The sequence below is a fragment of the Falco peregrinus genome, chromosome Z (assembly GCF_023634155.1).
Source record: "Falco peregrinus isolate bFalPer1 chromosome Z, bFalPer1.pri, whole genome shotgun sequence".
Taxonomy (NCBI): domain Eukaryota; kingdom Metazoa; phylum Chordata; class Aves; order Falconiformes; family Falconidae; genus Falco; species Falco peregrinus.
Genome location: NC_073739.1, coordinates 54464801 through 54487890, shown reverse-complemented (window position 1 = coordinate 54487890; position 23090 = coordinate 54464801). Strand labels below are relative to the sequence as shown.

Sequence of the window (23090 nt, the reverse complement as noted above, 5' to 3'; positions counted from 1 at the left end):
GGATGGCAGCTCTACTAATAGCTGTTAGATACTGTTTTATATTAGACTCCTGACTCCAAGGCAGTTTTTCTGAACCTTTCTATGTAGCTGTCAGTGCACAAGAACTAGTCCGCTTAGTGTTCATTTGCTGTCATCAAAAAAATTACTGTTTTTTCAGAGGAGCAAAAAAATATTTGCTGTGGTATTCTTAAAAGTAAAAATATGAATGTCTCTAAATGAACTTCTCACAATTAATTATTCATTATTTATGATTTACTTTCCTCAGATTACTCAAAAAAATTAACTATCCATTCTGTTTATTTCTTCTTGGTCACATTAAAGGGGTTTTGTAATGTCTTAAAACATCTTTTATTTTAAAAAATTGCAGTATGAGAAAGTTATAGATCTACAGATACTGCTTTGCATTTATATACCTACTTATTTTGCAAGTCTAATTGTTTATGAAACTTTTTAAAGGGCATATAAAATTACTGCAGTTCATTTAGTTCTTCCCTGCAGCTACTGTGTAGTGAATTAATTTTTAAAATTATGTCTGTGTGAAGGAAATGGCTGATTAGTATATTGGTGATTTTATAAAATTATCTACAGTGGCACCATTTGATCTGACGTGTTTATTTATTGTAGAATCATAGAATTATTGAAGTTGGAAAAGACCCTTCAGTTCGTCGAGTCCAGCTGTTAACCTAGCACTGCCAAATCCAACACTAAACTGTGTCCCTAAGTGCCACATCTACACATCTTTTAAATACCTCCAGGGATGGTGACTCAACCACCTCTCTGGGCAGCCTGTTCCAATGCTTGACCACCCTTTTGGTGAAGAAATTTTTCCAAATATCCCATCTAAACCTCTCCAGGCACTACAGGAGGCTGTTTCCTGTTGCCCTGTCGCTTGTTACTTGGGAGAGGAGACAACACCCACCTCACCACAACCTCCTTTCCAGCAGCTCTGGAGGGTGTAAGGTCTGCCCTCAGCCTCCTTTTCTCCAGCCTGAAGAACCCCAGTTCCCTCAGCTGCTCATCATAGGACTCGCTCTGTAGACCCTTCCCCAGCCCCTTGCCCTTCCCTGGACACGCTGCAGCCCCTCTACGTCCCTCCTGCAGTGAGGGGCCCAAACCTGAACACAGGGTTCGAGGTGCAGCCTTCAATCTTGCAATGCTTGCCACATTATTGTTTCAAAGTCAAGCTCTTTATTTTCACTTACAGCTCTTTCCCTCCTGTGTTGAAAGCTATTTCCTTATTGGTAGTCTCTTTGCTTAAACTACTCACATATTGCCATCTGTGTAGAGATTTGCACCACTATGTATGTTTTGTTTCATTCTGTTCCTAGTCCCATTCTTGTACACTTAAAGATACTGTTTACAAACCTTCTTAAATAAATGTAACACAGAAATATAATCTTGAGAATGTAACACAGAAATACGATCTTTACAATTGTAACCCTGAAAACTTACTTGATCTGGCAATTTAGCCTTATTTCTTGTTTCAGACTGCTCTTTTTCCTGAGGCCAACCTTCTCACCACACTGCCCTTTTCACTTCTGTTCATCTGATTCTGATTTGTTCACTTATGCACAGTGTACATCGGTTGAGCTGTATGCTGTAAACTGTTTACCTCTGGACTGTACTTCCATCCCTATTAGTACTTTGTATCTAAAATTTTTAAATATATAGTTATGTATCTATAAACATACATACCTTAGCTTATATGCTATGAAAAGCTGCAGATTTTTGTTACAACAATGGCAGATGAAATTCAAAGAACTAATTGGCCTTCAATACTCTATGACATTGTTGACACACAATCAGAAAATGCATTGACTGTATTTTTGTCTATATTAAGCTACTGTCCATGCCCTTACCAAAAGACAAAATCCCTACTTTGCAAATAATCTTCATCAGATAAACAACGTAGGCTACCTCTGCAGAAAAATTGTTATTCCTTGAGCATACGTTAGGTAGGTTTTGTATGTGTAAATTAGATAAAATGTGTATGACATGTATGATTAGCACTTACAGTTAAAAATAAAGTACTTATTTTTAGGTTATTTAATGGAAATATAAACTCTGCAGCCCAGGAAAAAGGTAGAGCTAAACCTCTCAGAAAACTAGAAAACTAAGAAACAACATGCTTGTAAATACGTTTCAAATTTTTATATGCAAAATGGAAATAAGACTTCGATATCAACATATATTACTTCCATTAAAATCCAAATTTGTGTTACGAACATGAGATAACTGTTCCTGCAAAAGAAGAGAATATGAAATGATATATGCAACTAAACTGTACAGTGTTGGTAGGGGTGAACAGAGCTGCCTTCGTGTGACCAATAGGGCAGATACAATCAGTGCATTTGACTGAGGTCATGGTTAAAGCAGAAATGGAAGAATTAAAGTTATGTCATGAAGATGACAGTTTGTACCTTGATTGTACGTTGGAGAAAGTTGAAGACTCCAGGTATTGTTTAAATGAACTAGAATATGTCGACCTTTCTGCTTTTTTCCTGGTTTTTTTTTTATAAAAGTATTATTACTAATCATTGGGCTAAGAAACTGGTTTTGCAACCAAACCCAGTAAAATTAATAGGCCTAAACAGTCTGTGGTAGTAAAGAGAGAGAAAAATAAGCAGTTTCTTTTTGGTTTTTATTTATCGGATGAGGTAAAGTAGTGAGTTTCTTTAAGGAACACTCAGTCATCACTTTTCCTATTTTTCAAAGCGGATACCAGTTACCTGGGACTTCTTCAGTCTGACATGACTTGAATTGGTGTTGACACCTTGGACGGACCATGAGTTTTGCTTAGCTATGCTGGAAAAGTGGCAGATTTGTTGATCAGCATTCTTACAGTGTTTCCTTTCTCTTCAAAACAACCCTGGGCAGATTACTTCTATCTGAATAGTATGCAGATAAGTCTTATAGGTTAGACAGGTAGAAGCAGTACAATGAGAGATTTTGTCTTTCTTTTTAAGTGTATCTGATCTTTGCCTTTGAGGCTTTGTAAAATAACCACTGCTGGTACCCTTAACACATTTGCTCTTCATGTTTTCCAGTCAGTACATACCTCACTAGACCTTCTATCTGTAGCTCATAATTTTTGCTTTTTAGTGATCCTTCTTTTATGTTCTTCAGCTTTTATATGTTTTCTCTTAAAAAGACAAACCAAACTGCAGTGTTCTAGCACTTCTTATCATAGAATGGTTTGAGTTGGAAGGGACCTTTACAGTTCATCTAGCCCAACCCCCCCTGGCATGGGCAGGGTCTTTTTTCACTGTATCAGGTTGCTCAAAGCCCCATCCAGCCTGGCCTTGAATGCTTCCAGGAGTGGAGCATCCACAGCTTCTCTGGGTAACCTGTTCCAGTGTCTCACCACCCTCATAAAAAATTTCTTCCTTATATCCAATTGAAATCTACCCTCTTAAAATTTAAAACTGTTGCTCCAGGCCCTGGTAAAAAGTCTTTCCCTGTCTTTCTTATAAGCCACCTTTAAGTACCAAAAGGCCACAATGAAGTCTCCATGCAGCCTTCCCTTCTCTGGACTGAACAAACACAGCTCTTTCAGCCTGCCTTTGTAGGAGAAGCGTTTCATCCCTCTGACTGATTTTGTGGCCCTCTTCTGGACCTGCTCCAACAGGTCCATGTCTTTCTTGTGCTGGAGATGCCAGAGCTGGATGCAGTACTTGAGATGGGGTGTCACCAGCACATAGTAAAGGGGGAGAATACCCTTCCTTGACCTGCTGGTCTTGCTTCTCTTAATGCAGCCCAAGGTGTGATTTGCTATCTGAGCTGCTCATATACAATTTTTTGTTCTCCAGTATCCCGAAGTCCTTCTCTGCAGGACTGCTGTCAATCCATTTATCACCCAGCCTGTACTGATACTGGGAATTGTCCTGCGCAGGACCTAGCATTCAGACTAAGTGAATTTCATGAGGTTCACATGGGCCTACTTCTCAAGCCTGTCAAGGTCTCTCTGGGTGACGTCCCTTCCCACTGCTGTATCAACTGGGCCATTCAGCTTTGTCATCCACAAACTTGTGAGGGCACACTCAATTCCACTATCTATGTCATTGATGAAGGTATTAGTGTTTGTCTCAATATAGACCCTTGAGGGACACAACTGGTTTCCAGTTGGACATTGAGCCACTGAAAGCAGACTGTCCACTCTTTGCTAAGAGTTCATCCATCAAACCCATCTCTCTCCAATTTAGCAGCAAGAATGTTGTGAGAGGCTGTATCAAAAGCCTTACAGAAGTCTGTAAGATTTCATCTGTAGTTCTTCCCCTGTCCAATGGTATAGTCAGTCCATTGTAGAAGGCCACTGGATCAGTCAGGCATAATTTGCCCTTGGTGAAGCCGTGCTGTCTGTCTCCAGTCACCTCTCTGTGTTCCATGTGTTTTGACATGTCTTCTAGGAGTCTGTGTTCTATGACATACTGGGCACTGAGGTGAGTCTGACTGGTCAGTAATTCCCAGGGTCTTCCTCTTCCTCCTTCTTAAAGAAGGGTGCAATATTCCCTTTCCTCCAGTCACTGGGGACGTTCCCTGTCTGCCATGACTTTTCAGATACTGTGGAGAGTGGCTTGGTACCTTCAGTCTATTCCCTCAGGACCCTGGGATGCATCTCATTGGGTCTCATGGCCTTATGTATATTCAGGTTCCTCAGGAGAGCTTGAACCTGGTTTTCTCTTACAGTGGGAGAGACTTCATTCCCCCGGTCCCTGCCTTGAAGTTCAAGGACTTGAGAGATGTGGGATGATTACCATTGGAAACTGAGGCAGAAAATCTGTTGAGTCCCTCAGCCTTCTCCGTATCGGTTGTCGCTAGTACTTCTGTCTCGTTTGTGGGAGCAGAGAAAAGAAGGGGTGGGTGGGTGCATTTTTCTTTAATCTTCCTTTTCTGACCAACCTTCTGACCATTCTTATTATTCTTTGCATCCCATGCCAAATTCAGCTCCAGCTGTGCCTTGGCTTTCCCAATCCTATCCCTACACATCCAGACAGTGCCCCTATATTCTTTCCAGGGTACGTGTCCCTGGTTCCAGTGCCTGTGCGTTTCCTTCTGATGCTTTAACTTGACCAGGAGGTCCTTACTCAGTCATGCTGGTCTCCTGCACTCCTTGCCTGATTGCTCACACATGGGAATTGAGAGCCCTTGGGCTGTAAGACAAATGTCCTTACGGAGCTGCCAGCTCTGTTCTGTTCCTTTATCCCTGGGGGCAGTGTCCCGGGGGGTCCCATCCTGTAATTCTCTAAACAGCTGAAAGTTCACTCTCCTAAAATTCAAGGTCTTGACTCTTCACCTGGCCCGTATCCCTCGAGGTTGTGAATTTTACCAGGGAATGGTCAGTGCAGCCCAGGCTGCCACTGGTCTTGACTTCTGTAATTAGTTCATCTGTGTTGGTAAGCAACAGGTCCAGTAACACTTCTCCTATGCGGGGCTGTCTGTCACCTGGATTAAGAAATTATCTTCGATGCTCTCCAAGAGTTTTCTGGACTGCTTAGAGCTTGCTGTGCTGCTTTTCCAGCAGCTGTCAGGGTGACTGAAGTCCCCAAGCTGGATCAGAGGCTGTGAGTGTGGGGCTTCCTGCAGCTGAAGTAAGAAGTCTTCATCATCAGCGTCCTCGTGATCGGGTGGCCAGTAATAAGCACCAACCATGAAGTTCCTTTTGTTGGCTTGGCCTCTTATTTTCACCCACAAGCTCTTGACCTGTTCATTGCTGTGTTTCACAGACAGGACTGTGCAATCAGGCCACAGAGGGCAGATCACCTGCTCCTCCTTCCTTGCCTGTCCTTTCTGATCATTTTGTAGCCATTGTTGCAGCGCTTCAGCCATGTGATTTGTCCCACCAAGTTCAGTGACAGCGATTAGATCATAGCTTTCCAGCTGCACAGCTGCTTCCAGCCCCTCCTGTTTGCTGCCCATGCTACATGCACCAGTGTAGAGACATTTCATTTGGGATATTGACCATGTCAGTCACCTTTTCAGAGAAAAAAACCCTAATTCCTTTGAGGCATTTCACAGGTTTTCCCCTGTTGATACCTAATACATCAGCAGCTCCTGACTTTTCTTTGTTACTCAAAACTCCATCCCCTTCCCTTTCTAAGTCTAGTTGTTTCCACCTTTGAAGATAAAAGTATTCTTGAAGGTCCTTCAGAAAGGCTGCAGATGTACCACAATGCTTGGCATTCCAGTCCCCCTTTCTTAGAAGACTTCCAGTCTGGACTTTCTCTCCAGAGGTTTTACAGTGATATATCTATGTGAATCAAACTTTCTGTAGGGGTATTCAGTTGGGAAGGCAGATTTTTCTTCAGCAGGAAGGCACTCGGATTTCTGCAAACCCTTAGTTAGTCCTTTCCTTCTCAGTGTGCATAGGAAAAAGTTAAAAATATACAGAACTCTGGATACGTCAGAGATCCATCTCATCTTTCTATTCAAGAGTCAGCTCCTAGAAGGAATATTTACTTTGATTGCTTATGTTATCCAAGCAAACTAACTTACAAGGAACTGACAAGCTATACAGCTTCTCAAGGTGGCAACTTAGACCATGACTCCTGGTGAAGAAAATTATAAAATAAAGCTGAGAGGAGATGGAAACTTGAATATTGTTCTCTTGCGCTAGTCAGAGAAACATGGGGTAGTTCTCCATATTTGAGGTTTGACAAATTCTAGTCTTCCCTTAAAATCAGAAAGGCATCAGTCCTTTAATAAGAAAAAAATTCTCTGTTTTCCTAAGGGTTAAATCTTTCATGGGAACAGGCAGTGTTTTCTTAAATCATATGATTTGTTGCTTGTGCCCTTCTCTTTTTGTCTTACATTCTTTCTGCATAGCATCTATGGAAGAATCTGATGTTCATGCTGCCTCCAAAGGGCTGTAGGGGGTTTGGGTTTGAGGACATTGTTTGTTTTCATTTTTGTAGTGGGGCTACCCTCAGATTCCTTATTAATGAACTTGCATGTGACATCATGGACACATTAAATAAGGTTTTGTTCCAGAGAAGAGAATTTTATTTTTTGTACAACTGATGACTTTTGGGTATTTTGGACAAAGATTATGATAGGAATAAGTTTGTCTGTCCTTCTAGGTCAGTTGTCCTTTAGAGTAGACATTGACTAGACAGTTCAGAAGTTCCTCAGATAGGTTGCCTGTGGACTTAGGAGAAAATTTATCCCAAGCATTGGTATTCCAGCTGTTTATGTTTCTGAGCTTTTGCACCCTGTGGGTTTTTTTTTTCTTCCGGAATGGTACTCGGAACATTTTATGGCCCATTCTAAAATTTAAGAAAAGTGTTCTCTCTGGTGTCTCAAGTGTCTAGATTCTACAGCTTCCTACTTCCAGCTCCAGACTCTCAAATGGTATTTCTGGTCTTGTCTTCTGATTCAAAGCTAATTACTTCTTTCAGATAAAATACTATTTCCAGAGAAGTTTGGAAGTACTCTGTTAATTATTGTATTACACTAGTTCAAGGTCAATTTCACTTCCGTGGCATTTCTAGATGACTTTTGCACAGAAAAAATAAATGAATTTGTTTTATTTTAATGTTGGAATTCTTTGGGCTGTAGTCAAGTTCACTTCTGAAGTCTTCTCTCATTTCTCTGGACCTTCTACTTGTTTCATACATTTCTGACTAGTCATTCTGACTAAAGACTGTAAGTGTTTAATTCTGCTAGAAGTATTCAGTGATTCTTCCCTTTCCTCTTGCATCTCTAATTTAGGCTACTACATGTTTTTCTCTTGTATAAAAGCATTTTTTTCCCTGATTGAGGAATCAATTGCAGTGATTTTCTTTCATAGTGGGGTTCATGGGTCCAAATTTCCAAGTGAGCTGAAGCAGAAAGTTAGTGTTTCTGTGTGTATAAACTAAACTGTTGCTGTGAAACAACTGGTTATTTGTGGGGAAAAGAGCTGTTCCAAGTTGTACTTGCATCTTATTTGACTGTTACCAGTTGCCTAATTGGAATTTCTTCATGGCTGTATTTAACAAGACTCCAACTAGAGATTGTGCAAGGCTCCATCTGTAGGGAGAGTGTGCAGGTGGCGTGTTGGGAGTGGGAGGGGAGAAAACAAGAGAGGTTAGTAATTTTCTTCACTGCTTGCTTATACAGCAGAAGAAAACCCATTAGCCTGGGTAGTCAAATACCTCATTGTAAGAAAAAAACATTTTTAAGAGGGCAATGTTCATCTGCAAGAGTAATTTTTTCCTAGTAGATAGAGTAATGCACTTCTCTAAGATACATGGTATTTGAATTTTTCTTTGTTTTTGACAGGAAAAAGTGGCCCTGAATGCAAGCACTGTAGGGCTGATCCAGATAAGGAGTGCCGGTTTTGTTCGTGTTATTTGTGTGGTGGAAAGCAGGATGCTCACATGCAGCTCCTATGTGATGAATGTAATATGGCTTATCATATATACTGCCTGAACCCTCCCTTAAGCAAGATACCAGAAGATGAGGACTGGTAAATATACAAGGATGATTTACTTACCTATATTGCCATTCTATACATGGTACCTTTTTGTTATTTGCACTTCATGAGAGATAATACTGAAGAATTCTTTTAATTCTGCCTTTTTTAATCCATCTACTTTTAATATAAGTCTTATGTTTTCTGTCAAGGTAATTCTTTTAAATAATTCACAAAGGATTAGTAGTGAGCTTTAATGACCGTTATGGATGTTCAGAACTGGTATGTTTATTTTATTCATTATGATCTTCTGTGGCATTATCTGATCTGATTGTGTTTATCAACAGTGCTGTTCTCTAGTCTTTTATTTGTTCAGGCTTCACGGCTTGAACAATTCTCTTACGCTTACCCTTCTTTTTCCCTTCATCCTCTGTCCCTGTTGCTGCCTCTGTGCCCCTTCTGTGTCTTCCGTTCCTCCATTCTCCATTGATTTCTGCTGTGGGAGGACCAGCACCTTGCTACTCTTCATTTCTACTGTCCCTGGTTCTGCCAGTAGGAAAACCAAGCTAACTGACATTGTTAAATCAAGATAATTGTATTTTGAAGTGAATCTGCATGCACCCATTAGCTGCCCATTAAGTTATATTGGGCTCTGAACTGTTTTGTATCCTTATAGCTATCTACAGTTTACATGGTGCGTATTTATCACCTGCCTGTGACTTACACGAGATGCTAATCCTTTATAAAAGAGTAATAAGTAGAACTTTATTTTGATAAAGTTTTCCATTACATAGACATCAATAAATGTCTAAGATGGCTGTGAATACATTTTATGGAATGTCTTTGGACCTTGTGATTAAATTTTATATAAAAATCTGTGTAAGTGCTTTGGAAGTTTTAACATTCTGTGGAAGTGAATGACTGTATCTCCTGTATGTGGATGCCATGGTAGGTTTGCTTATTGGTCAGTGCCTAATGATCTGCGTTTTTTCTGGGGCATTGTATTTTTTAACTCCTTCTGTGTTCATGCCAGTGTGTGATTTAGTGATTGAGACCATTAACAGAGATAGGTGTTTCTAAGTGTGTACTTTTGGCCACAGGATACTGTTGTTGGAAGCTGGTCTTTTTCCCATAAAATTTCTGCCCTGAGAAGAGTTGTATTCATTTTTGGAGGAACTGCTGTCTTGAAACACTATCTAAAAAATTTTCAGTACTTATTAGAAGTATGTATGGGTCATTTGAACTAAAAATAGCATTTATTTGAATATTGTCGATGTGCCTTCCACTTCTTGCATCTGCAAAATGATTACAGTGTTTATTCAGCAGTGTTTATTACACAGCATGTCACTGAAATATTACAAAGTTTTCTGCTGTCAAGGCAGACTGTGTGTGACATCTTGCTTCCCACTACTTGTTAATACAAGTGAGTTGATGTCACTTGTTGGAAACCATTCCCAGCACACAAATGGTTTATTACTGACTGCAATACATAAGCAGTATTCTTACCTGATTGCACCTGACCTTTGGATATAGCAGCTGGGAAGTTCTTTTTTTACTTCCTTCATTCAGAATATTCAATGAGACCATCTATCTGGAAGTACACATCTGTTCGGTCCATCCATTCTTCAGTTCTCCTTACTCTAAGAATCAGTTCTAATCCGGTACTCCAGCAACAGTAAAGTCCATCTATTTTCCAGTACTAGTCACAGGAGAGTTTCTGATAAAGAAAATACATTGCCACAAAACCCACAAATCCTTTGTTCTACTGTGGAAACAATTGATTCTCTCTGGTTTCTTCTACACCCTCAAATACAGAGAAGGTTTGATAGGCACGTCAAGATACTGATACTGAAACCTCACCAGCCATCAGCATCTCTTTGGTTTAGCTAGTGTGCTGAAGTTGTCTTGGCCTGCTGAGTGCTTCAGATGTTTTTCAGATTAGGTATTAGTGTTCTAGTCTTCACCAGTACCCATTCTTTTTCAAAAGCTTCTTATGAAACATTCTTATGAGTTGTCCTACTTCTATTTCAGAGGGCTACATGAAGATCAGAAATTTTTTCAAGATGTAGCCTTTACTGCTTAGTTCTCCCTACCCTCTTCCAATAGTACCACTATAACTGCGCTGCATAGGTGCCAGGACTGTTTTCCTCCATACAGAAGATTTGGTGCTTTGTAGACAACCACACAGGAATTAAATTTACTGACAACTTGGTCTTTAGAGTCCCTCAGGCTGTATGTTAAGTGCACTTCTGGACCCTTCCACTTACATTTCTGGCCAAAAAATGGTGAATTTCCACAAGTAGTAGAAGTTTAATTCATATAACTAAAATGTCTGAAAAAGTGGCTGCTGTGTAATTATATGATTCTTAATATTTGTTGATGTAGGTAGATAGATGCATCTGTGGATGAAGTCACTGGATGGAGGAGATACTGTTAATGGAGCTGGCTTGTGACAGTTAATTTTGTGATACTTATTGATACCAGCCCTGTGCAGTCTTAATGCTTGGTCATATGCAGGAGTGCAGTTGCACTGGGCAAAGCAGTATCTCCTACCAAGGATGAGGTCTATGTTCTCCCTTCTTCTTGAATACTAGCAAAGAGTCATGGCTGTCTGATCCTTAACTTCTTCACAGGTTTTGTTTGTTTTAGAAGTGGAGAAATTTCCATTTAGTATTTTTATAGTATAAAATCTGGCAAACTATGCAGGGGCTGAGCCTGCAGGTCAGGAAAGAATGATGTTTCTCCTGCAGAGATTAAGCCACTTCACATGCAAACAGTATTTAATATTCCATACAAAACTCAATTTAAAAAATATAAAGCTAATATAGTTATCCTATCAAGAGGCAAGAAATGGCCTAATTAATTCACCTTGTGAATCTGCATTATGTCATGTTCCTTTTCTTAATTGGTTATTGGGTACTCTTTTTTAAAAAAAAAACAAAACAAAACAACTGTGATATCATTCAGATTCTTAGTGTTAGGCAGTTACAGCATCTTGTATTATTTTTATTTTCTCTTTATCTACAGAGCTTCATTGTCTTGATGGTTCAACACCTTTGTTGTCATAGTGATGTCTGTCCCTGTGGACATTAATCATTAATTGTTCTATTCATGTACAAGAGTGAATTATTATTTCCAAAACAGTCGTCGTAGTAGTAGTAGTACTACTACTAGTGGTAATTATCCAAACTAGGTGATCAAAGTTAATGTAGTTCAGGCTTCCTCTACTAGTGGCATATGGGCCAAACCCAGCCCGTGGGAGCCAGAAACACGGGCAATTGCCTTTGCATTGGCATTCCTGGAGTGGAATAAAAGTGTGATTAGAAGCAGCAAAAGGACCAGTGTACTTCCTTTCTCTCTCTACTTGTAGTCACTGCATACTGCTGTCTCCTGCTTTCTCACCAGGGTGCCTGTGCTACCTGGAGTGAGTCTCAGCTCAGTATTTCAGGTGGCTTCAGTGTTGTCGAGTGAATGAATGAGTGTGTGTCTGCGTGTGTGTGTGTGCGCATATACACACCTTAACATGATAATCTTGGCTCTGTTTGACCTTCAGCTGTCTGCAGTGAAATATGTTGCACTAGCCACAAAAAACAAGGGTAGAGTGGGCAGGACATAGAAGCAGACCATGAGTACTGGTTAGCAGCATACACTGATCTTGGCTGTCTTCTTTATGTGATCTAAATGAAAGAGGACAGAATGAAGAGAGCATACAGGAGATATGGGGACCTCTCACAGATCATGTGAGGAAGAATAGTTAAATGTTTTGCCTCTAGCACTCTACCTTCAAAGATATTGAAATGCCCTTTTTTGAAGTTGACAGTATTTGTTCATGTTGGGTTTATTTTTTAAGCCATAGGCTTCAGCTGCTTAAGACTGGTATATGTTTGCTAGCTTGAAATACTCAGTCAAGATAAACAAATTGACACTATTTTGGCTACAAGAAATGTGTTGCCATTATTATGAAGTAATTGAGAATTTACTAAAACCTTTTTTTAGGTATTGTCCTTCCTGCAAAAATGATTCTAATGAAGTTGTAAAGGCTGGAGAAAAGCTCAAACAGAGTAAAAAGAAAGCAAAGATGCCATCTGCCAGTACTGAAAGCCAGAGAGACTGGGGCAAGGTAGAGTGTATTTTAGAAATAGCCGTTACTCTGATTGTTCATGTATGTGCTACATCTATAATTCTACTTACATATGCACTACACAAAATTCAGTACTGGGTTGCACAGACAATAAGACAATGTTTAATCCTGCCCACTATCTACTGGCAATTAAAGCAGTGGAAGAATTATTAAGGTGACTAGAGGTAAAAAAAACCACAACCAACCCCTAATCTCTCCCGCAAACCCATAAACACGTATTATTTACTTAACATTCCTTTTAACAACTGTTAATGTATTTTAAAGTATGTGTTTGTTATAATGATCAGATTTCTTGATATCTGCATTGAATGTGCAAATAGTCTTCCATAGTATAATACTAATTTTTTTTGTCTGATGTATTTTTAGGGCATGGCCTGTGTTGGTCGCACTAAGGAATGCACTATTGTTCCTTCAAATCATTATGGACCTATACCTGGCGTTCCTGTTGGGACAACCTGGAAATTCCGAGTTCAGGTGTGTTGTTTTAGTATTAGCTGTATTTGAAGTAAGTAGAAATAATAATAAATGGGTTGGGCAGTAAAATAAATTTAGATTGACAATTGTCATTTTCACCAGAACTAAATAAAGCAAATACATTATGATTCTAATATTGGAATGGATGACAATAGCAGTGAAGGCTGAAGTATACTGATTTACACTAGAATTTAATAAGAAGCATGTGGTCATTAGGATAAACAAATTTCACATGTTAAAATTCTAAGTGGGATACTTTAGTCAATAGAGTCAAGTATTTTTGGAAGTATACTTCACATGAACTGATTATCCCACTTAGGAGATGTAGACTGTAGATTTTGAAGATGTTAGGTAATATAACTGTAAATTGAATCCCTCTTGGGTTTTTTGGTCGTACATAATATATGTCCATATCTTCTATTAGGCTGATGAACAGCTTAAACCAGTGTAAGCCTGTACTGCTAGCTGTCCATTCAGCCTTTTCTGTTTCTTGCACTGTCTTATTTTCTGATGCAGGTATTTCATAGACTATTGTAAACTGGGCTGTTAAAAAAACTGGCAGAAAAATAATCCCACCTGGTGTAGGAGTGGAGCTAATTTTCCCAGTCAGTTTTACATTTTGGTTATACAAGCACACTGCCAATACTCAGAGGGACAGGAAAAAACAAAGCAGGGTGGATAGGACAGCTTAATTTTGTGCCAGTACTGATTTTTGTGGTCTCAAAGTGTTGCACAAACTACAAATGTACATCCTTTTGCCCCAGCCTTATCTGATAGCACTGATTTTTGGTTTATCTTTGGATTTTTTGTTGTTGTTTTCAGTCGAGGAGATACATATTTATTTTCAAAATAAATTATTTATTTGTCTCTTGCATGTGTAAAGGATTGTAATTGAGTGTTTTTCATCATATTTGGAAGAACAGGATCAGGTTTTTTGAAGTGCTTGAAGAGGGAGGGGCAAGTGAAGAATCAAAACCCACTTCAGATTTGTTTTCTGAACTTTTTATCACCTGCCTTCTCATGAGAAGAAAACAGATGTTTTATTATTCAGTTGGTAGAAGATAGCACTTAGCGGGCAATTTTCTTCTGATGGTGATGTCTTCCAGTCCTGTGTGAAGAATTCTGGATTTGGAAAGCCATGCAAGTTTTAAGGCTGATACGATTAGCAGCAGACATTTTCCCTTTAGCAACAGTTTTTGGTTTCTCTCCTTGGTAGAAAGCACAGTGAAGCAGTTGTAACCTAAACGAGTTGTTTTGATCCTTTCTCACCTTGATGTCCATTGTTAGCTCTACCATCGATACAAGCCTTAGATGAAGCAAATTAGATTTGTGATTTAAAATTATAATGTTCATCATACCAGGGATGTTACACAGAATAAGTTGCTGAAGAGGAATATTCAGTTTTGATTCTTTGGGATATTTCATGGTTTGAAGAGCTTTTTTGTGAAAGGAATTGAAATAAATAGTTACCTTTTGTTGGCTTCCAGATTGCTAATTAAAGTCTCATAAGTAAGAAGTTTCTAAAATCACTTATGCAGACTCAAAATCTCAAAACTATTTTCACTGCTTCAACAATAATTAAAATTTTTAGTTTATCTTTTTGTTAGGGATTCCATTGGTGACACAAAAGGTAATAGTTTTCAAATAGAACTAGTGCTGGTAGGAAAAGGGAACAGAATTAGAGCGCTGCTTTTTTCAGAAGATTAAGCAGAGAATGCTACTTATATATATGTATCTGTGGACTAGACATCAAAAGACAATTACCCTTTTGACATAATTATTTAATTTAGGGTACAAATTAAAGAGTTTGTCCTTTTTTTTTTCCCTGAAGATTGGAATGTTTTCTACATAGGAAGTTAAATTACACTGTTGTTTCTCATATGACTAGTCTATTGTATGAGAAACGAGTTTGCCCAGCAAATCTGTAAGAATTTAGAGACTGTAGTTTCTTTATTTCTGATTTGCATAGTTTTTTATGACACAAACTCTCTTTTCCCTAGAAGGAAATTGACTTAAGTATTGCTTCTGAAGAGGGCATCTGAAGAGCATCTTTGACATGAATTACTTATCAGAGTTCATCTTTGGGGTGAATCACTACCAGAAACCTAAATTTAATTGATAAAACCTGGAAAAGAAAGAAGGGAGGGAGGAATGAATGAAAGGATGTATGATACAGCAGGAAAGAGGAGCTCAATAGTGGGGCCTTTTTATTCAGCATACTCATAAATGGTCTGGAAAAATTGGCAAATAGCTGATAAAGTTAAGTGAGAGTGCTAAGTCATTGTGGATAGTAAATGTGGGGTGGGGAACAGTTCTAACTACATAATTTGTAATGGGCTTTCGGTTACTTATTCTTGTTATTTAGCAAAGAGTTCTTCTAATAGCTAATTTTGAAAATATGTCTTCTTAACACCCAATAGTGATAAAAAAAAATCAAGCATTAGATTATTGTGAAAGGAAGGGGTCAGGAAAATAAAACGTTATTATGAACAACAGTCAGGATAATTAAAGGAGTGGAATGGTTTTCATTCAACTGGAAAGACTTTCTGAAAGAATGTTGAAACCTGGTGTAGTGTAGAGGACTATGAAAGGAGGTACAGTATGAAAAATGTAATTAGGGACCAATATACATGTACTGTTGTAATGCAAAAAGGGATCATCAAAAAAAAGGGCAGCTACCCCCTTCAAAATGAACAAAAGTAGTACTAGTTCATATGACAAGCCGTACTACTGTACATGGGTTTTTCTCTGGGTTACTATGAATCCAAAAGTTTAAAGTAGTTCAGGAAGTCTGAGCCACAGACAGCTGGATTCTGAGAAGTTGTGCAATAAGTATCATTGTGTTCTTGCATAGTTTTCATACTGTTCACAGCTGTTGTCTGTTATTAGGGACAGCATTTTTGGCCAGCTGGACCTTTGATCTGATTTATTGTATTATGAAATTGCAAGACTATAGCAGAAAAATGTTAAACTTTCATGGAAGTTGCTTAGAAGTGTAGGCTGGGAAAAGGAGTTCAGGAGTGGGAGAGGCAGAATGAGAAAAAACAGGAAAAGTCAAGGTCTGAAGGAAGATAGGAAGGTAGGAAGAAGGATCATAATGGGTTTTCTGCTGGGAACCTTCATTCTGTCAATAGTATTTTTGGCTTTGCGTACTGAGAAAATACGTAATTAATATGTCGCTTTTTTTTTATTCATAAAGGTATTTTTTTAATATGCTTTGGTAGTTTGAAAGACATTAAATAAATCTTTGTGGGAGAGACGTTTCAGTAGACTTCAATGATGTTGCTGGTTTATGGTACTGCTGCAGCTCCCAAGCGGTCTGGTCGCAGCGTAGTTGCTCATTCATTACGGAGAGTTGTCCTGGTTGGGGAACTAGCATATGATCCATATGTTGTTGCAATGGCTTCTTCTGTTTCCGTAGGCAGAGTGGTAATACTCCTCTGTGCTGGTCACATTTACAGTGCAGTAGCTTAATAATACCTGACATGACGATCTTTACACAGGTCAGTGTAATCTTAGTTAAAAATTGTGAAATATTACCAAACTGGCAAATACCGTCTACTTTGGCTTGTTCTGAATGACTGTGCAAGTGGAGTATGGCAGTGAGTACAGTCTTAAATACTGCTTATGGAAAGAATCATGGAGGTTTTTCCCAAAGAAGAAAGTGTACCTTTACATCTTCCTGTGTCACCACAATCCTACATTGTCCTTCCATTTATTTAGTGTCCTTACTTTTGGGTTTTCTTCCTTAAAGACAAGTGGATTTCTCACTTTTACTGGCAGCCTTACATTAACTATTTACAGACACCACCTCTGTACAATTTTTTAAGCAGAAAGTAAAAGTGATTGTAAATAGCTGGTTGTTTGAAAAAAATGCTAGAAACTGGCTTTTTTCTGTTGCCAGGTGAGCGAAGCAGGTGTTCACAGACCACATGTGGGTGGAATCCATGGACGCAGTAATGATGGAGCTTATTCACTTGTATTAGCTGGAGGATTTGAAGATGAAGTGGTATGTCATCTATGCAAGCAATGGGTTTGCTGTTCTAATGCATCAGTGTTTGTGAAGATAGAGCTGTAGAATCACAGAACATAAAATTTTTTAGGTTGGAAAAGACCTTTAAGATCATTGAGTCCAACCGTTGCAAATACGACCATGAAAAAAATAACTGCTACTGATAGCAAACAATATCTTTTTAGAATTCTGGGGAGAATTATGTAAGCAAATCTTTCTTAAAGAATGCTTATGCTTTTACTTATACTCAAGCAAAATAAGTCAATTACAGCTGGACTTCACATTGTTTAGGGTAGTTAAATTTCAGTATACTTTCAGAGTCTGAATTTGGTATTATTTAAAATTTGATTGTGTAATTACATGCAAATAGTATGTTTTATGTTCTGCTTTGTCATGGTTTTTATTACTTTCAAGACAGATAAATGCCTCTTCCTTTGGGTTTGTTGTGTTTCTAAATATGTGATACATTTATTTTAATGAATCAAGAACAAAAGGTACATGTTACTTCATTCCATGAAGTTCTGAAGGTTCTTGAATCCTACTAATGAGCACTTTCAGAACTCTGCAGTTCAAGTCTCCAAGTCTCAAAATCTTGTATTATGATCTCCAAAGGTGCTGGGAAAAAAAAGTATTTTGATGTTAGCATTTAAGCAGAGCAATGAAAGCAATTACGCTGCTAAACAAGTCAGTAACTGCATCCTACTTTCATCTCATTATGTTGACCAACATTTATGAATAGATTACTGTTTTCTGCAATTAAATAATGTTTACACAGGGTACATCCCTTCCTGCCTTTCTGCTCCATCAGGTGGAATTTTGAGTCATGCATCAGGTGAAGGATAAAGCAGTAAGCAATCTGTTTTTTTAAAACACGCATATCTGTTAATCACAAGGAAAAAGGCACTGGAAAAAGAAACAAGCATCTGAAATAGCATCCGAATGTGACTTACTCTTTGCCAACAGCACCTACCAGCTACTGCTTCTGCAGGGGATTGCCTCTGAAGGAGTTTGTGTCTGTTTTTGAACAAGTGAGGAGGTATTTGGTGTTGTGATACATTACTACTACATCCTTAGAGTGAAACCCAACTCAATCTCCAGGACCTTTAGCCAGTGGGTCATAAGAATACTGTTGCTCAGGAGCTATACCTGCTATGCTAGAATGCTGCAGACTCCTTTTTCTTTTTTTTCTTTCTAGTGGTGATACTGAGGTCCCCTTATTTCTGCTGCTGTAATTATTCAAATGATTTAATAAACTTAGTGGGATCCTTTGCATGTTTTTTCCAGTTCACCTAAGTGATGTTGTGAACATGTGTTTTTGTGGACACCTAAGTATTGTAGTCTAGATGGCATATATACTTTTGAAGTGGCATAGCTGGGGAGAAAGATTGGAGAACACCAGCTTTTTTTGTAGTTCTCTAAACTAAGAATGCAAGAGTTGGTTTTTTTTCCCACGTACATTTTTGGAATTAGTTTTTCTTCGATTCTTTTTTCAGATACCAGATTTTATTTCCAAATTTGCTTCCATTTTCCCCACTTTTTGGAAGAAGTTGAAATTAAACTTCTGTAAGAGTATCCACAGCAAAATCAAATTCTGTACTTAAAAGTATCCTAAGTACAGTATATCATTCAACAAATGAAACTTAAATAAAAATTCAGATAAAATCCTCTGGTCACATTTAGTCACTCTGTTGTATGAGAGCAAGAAGAGAGAGGTGACTTCTGCTTGAATTTCAGTAGTATGATATAGGTACTTGTGTACAAGTTTTTACAAAATTGAGAAATAAATACATTTTAGAAGACTTTTACTGCATGTTTATAAATTTCATGCAGTATTTATGCACACTGCTGACATGCTAAGTTAATACTCTTCATGTGGCTTTAAATTAACAGTTTACTGTTGGGGTAAAGTAATTGCAAAAGTATATTGCAGGAAATGGAATACACTGTCTAGCTTTCAGATCATGCCATTTTTATGCCTTGCCTTTGGAAACTTAGTGTCCTGCAGACCCAGACTTGTCCACAGCTTTGCTCAAGTTGGGGTGTTCTGGCTATACTGGAGTACACAGTTAACGATGAGTTCTGTCAGTACAGGATCTTCTCTCAAGATTAGAAGGGGGTACAGTCATAGTTTAAAAAATGAGCATTGGGTGAAACTATTTTGCACCTGAAGCTTAACCTCAATCTGAATTACATGCATACAAAATTTTTGCACATTCATCTATCTCTTGTAAATGTTTAACCTTGAATTTTAGTGACCAAGGTACATGGTACCTATTTGAAATACAGTACTACAGTAGTTAGCTTTAGGGTCTGGTCTTGTTCTTGATAGTAACCATAACAGGAACATTAGCTGAAGAAATTAGGAAGTCTTTCAGGAATTTTAAATCTAAGAATTATTTCAGAATAGACTAACATTCAAAAGTTAGATGTTGGTCATTAACAGTAATTGTGCAATCACAGTGTTCAGGATACAAATATTTTGACTTGTCTGTTCATCAAATCAAGTAGCTGAAGAAATTTCACTTTTGTGTTGAAAAATTGCCCTCCTGTTTTGGTATCAATGTTTTTATGTATCAGGGTTAAAACTGCTGTTTGTTTTCAAAAGTGTCAAGATCCATGTTTCTTCTGGCTTGTGGTAGTGTTGTAAAGATGATAAAGTAATTGTGCAGTGTGCCTAATTTAATCTGAACAAAGATTGTTTCTTCTTTAAGTGCTTTTGCATACAGGATCATATGGGAAATCTCTTTAAACCAAGATTCTGAATCTCTTGGTCAATAATACCTGCTGTGATCATTCACATCCTCTTGTGAAAGATCCTGAGAGTATAAAAGAGAATAGCGTCTCTAATGACTCAAAAGGGGACCCCAAGCAAATATACCCATTGCTTAGGTGATATTTTACACCAAACCCATTCAGTGCCTGGAACCTAGCATTTACAAACCACTTCATGAAATGGCTAGCTGTCCATTTTAAATGTTCTGTGTCTTTGCACTAATCTTGTGTACGGGTAATCATTATGCCACTTGTTTGAAATAGTCCAATTGAAATTAAAAATTATTTAGCTCACTAGATTTGCCCAAGCCCTGTGATAAGGTTATAACATTTCAGAACCTCTGCTTATTGTGCATCGCATGGTGAAAGCACTTGTTAAGTTCCATCAGTGCCAAAGGTGCAGTGCCAGTACTGCAGTGAATTGCATACTTAAATAGCTTTAAATCCAAATCAAGTGGCAATAGGAGCCTCCTGACTGAGTCAAAGTGGTTTATATCCAAAGACCACTGTGAGTAGCATTTTACCGAGGTGTGTGTTTATGACCTGCTGCTGTATTAACCAGTTTGCTGGGTTTACCTGGGTCATCTGAATCCAGTGTGAGCCCTGGTACAGAAGAGATGTAGTATCCTACATAAATTATCTGAATTATCATGCCATGCTGACTATATTACCAAGGGAACAGCTCCTTTCTGACTTTCCCATCTCTGATAGTACTGAGAATCCAGCATATAAGTTAATTACAGCCATGACACTGAGAGTCACTCTATTGTGAGTCACCTGGATTGAGCTTGTAGCTGAAAACCTGATGCTTGATGCTGTGAAACTTGCTGTTTTCAAAAGCTGTCAGGTTTCAAAGGTCTAAGCACCCTATTGGTTTGGGACCTGCTTGGAGCTCCAATGTAATGTGCAAAAATTTGACTGTCTCACTATATGATAGCTACCAGATACCTTCCTTTTCACTCAGATATGCTATTTGTCCACTCTCGTTACCTCCAATACTATGGACATACTTAACATAATAGGACAGCTCCTATTCTGCAGCAGTCTCCTCTCCATCTTTTCTTTTATTGCATATTGGTAGCTATCAGTCCATATGAAATCCTAATTAATAATAAAAAATACGTTTCTTGCATTATTTTCTGAATTTCATTGTCTCCTCTGTCCCTGCATTATATTCAGAATTACTTTCCCATTCTGAGAATCCTTATTTTGTTACACAGATGCTTTTTGACATTTTGTACTGCTAGTACTACATCTGTCAGAGTAGTCTTATCTGCCTATTTGTCAGCTTCTCTCATAATGCATTATGGAATCTGTGTCTGTACTGCTCCCATCTGTGCTTTGCCAAAGTTCATTTACAGGACTTTGCATATATGGTTGTTTCTAAAGCATTGAGGAACCCATTTGACAGAATGATAATGCAGATTAAGTAGAAATTAATGTTGCCAATGCTTAGCAAAGCACTGTTTAGTTCTTTTTTATATTTCATGCTTTCCAAGAAATGTTCTTCCTGGAATAGTGCCTTAGGTCAAGAACGCAGGCCTTGGTTTCTGTTTGTGAATGCCTAATATACTGAAATACTTACTTTCTGAGATTCATGCATTTTCAAGAGGCATTAGTCATATTAGTGCAATATATGGAATATAGCTAATCTATTCCCTTCATAAATTCTGAAGGATCAGCATAACTCTACTAATCTTTGCTGTGTCAAACAATCACAGGAGGTTGTCTAGTCCAACACCCTGCTAAGGCAGGTTCACCTGCTTTAAACTGAGTCTAAACCATGCTTTTCTTGCTGCACTTCGTGGATTTTTCACTTGAACACTTATAAAAATGAATTCTTATGATACTAAGCATTTATTTAAATACAGGAAATAAAAGAAGGATCAAAGTAACAAAATCTAATTGTATGTATAGAAATAAATGAACGTCAAATAGTAAGTGCATGTCTTTTAGACAGGCAAGATTTTCCTTGCCTTGCTTTAACTAGGATTGTAATAAGGTAATGAAGTTACTCATACAGATTGGAGGATTTTTTCCCTCAGTAGAACAATCAATGAGCAATCTCCAACAGATAGTCAAAGATAATTTTAATTTTAAAATGTTGTCTCAAAAACCTGTTTCATCTTCTAAGTAATCTCCCACTACAGAAAAGTGTCTTTGACCTGAAAAGGCATTTCGTGTGTTGTCCTTGGTGAACCTGGTTTGAGGTTGGAACTGATTTTGAACGGAGCAGAAGGATGAATCCAGATTGGGTAGCCTCAATTGTTTACATACCAGTGTTTAGTGTAAAGGTCTGGTAATCCACTGTTTTGTCACTGAACATGGAAAGGAATAAGAAAAATCTCAGGAAATGGTGCACATACAGTAGCTATCTATTACTGTCATTTGGGAACTATTTTGTAAAATGTAGACCTACTTCCATCACCCGTTAGCCGCCTTCTGCCACTTCCTGCCTTGAAGCTGTCTTACTTACTGTTCCGAGGTCCAGACTGGGTAACGCTGGAGTGGTTCAGTGTTTTCATCGTGGTGGAATGTGCCGCACTACTGTCAGGTTCTTGCTTTCAAGGGTGGTTGTGGGGAAGACTCCGAAACACCAATTATGATATATTCAAGCTCTGCGCTTAATGCAAGGGGGTTTTTATTGATTTATAAATGAAATATGTAATTTAGCCTTTCCTTTTTAATTGACACTTTTTACTGCAGTGCTAAACCATGAAATTATCAAAAATAAATCAGACAATTGGGCAGATAGACCAATTTTCTCAGCACTTACGTGCATACAGACTTGTGAGATTTTAATGGAGATAAATGATGACATGATTCAGTTTCAGGTGTCTCTACTATTAGGAAAAGAAAATCCTGTCAAATGTAATTGTCTGATAGTTAATATTTGTCTTGGATTTAATAACTTCATTTAAAAAGGCTTAGTGCTTTTTTATTTTGCTTTGTCATATTAATCAGAATCTTAGCCTTTATTCATCACGTTTTAGTGAGGTGTACTGATGAATTGCTGGGTTGATGAACTGATGAAATTTTGGGGTTTCTTGTATGAAGAAAGCCAGTAAGACATTTTTGTTGTTGTTTAGACTGAAGGTTGAAGCTCATCTGGAAAATCTGTGTTAAGAATAGTGTATTTTACTAACAGATAAATACAGTTGTTGTGTATATGTTGGGACCAAACTTTGAAATCTAAGCCTGATACCAGAGGTGTTAATGGAAGGAGAAAATACTTGAGCTATCTTGAGGTAGCTGATATTCCAGCAGCTTAATGAAGTTAGTGCCCCTGTCAGCTGCTG

At 38.2% G+C, this 23090-nt stretch overlaps 1 protein-coding gene across 4 annotated transcripts in view; it reads left to right on the top strand.

Annotated features, from left to right (window-relative positions):
* The window catches only part of UHRF2 (ubiquitin like with PHD and ring finger domains 2), a 98308-nt gene that overhangs the window by 62800 nt on the left and 12418 nt on the right, over nt 1–23090 (top strand). For all 4 annotated transcript variants that reach the window (XM_055790515.1, XM_055790514.1, XM_055790517.1 and 1 more), the window contains 4 exons: nt 8260–8446; nt 12389–12512; nt 12900–13007; nt 16912–17016. In XM_055790515.1, coding sequence (XP_055646490.1) covers nt 8260–8446; nt 12389–12512; nt 12900–13007; nt 16912–17016 — 524 coding nt within the window. The remainder of the gene's footprint in view (nt 1–8259; nt 8447–12388; nt 12513–12899; nt 13008–16911; nt 17017–23090) is intronic.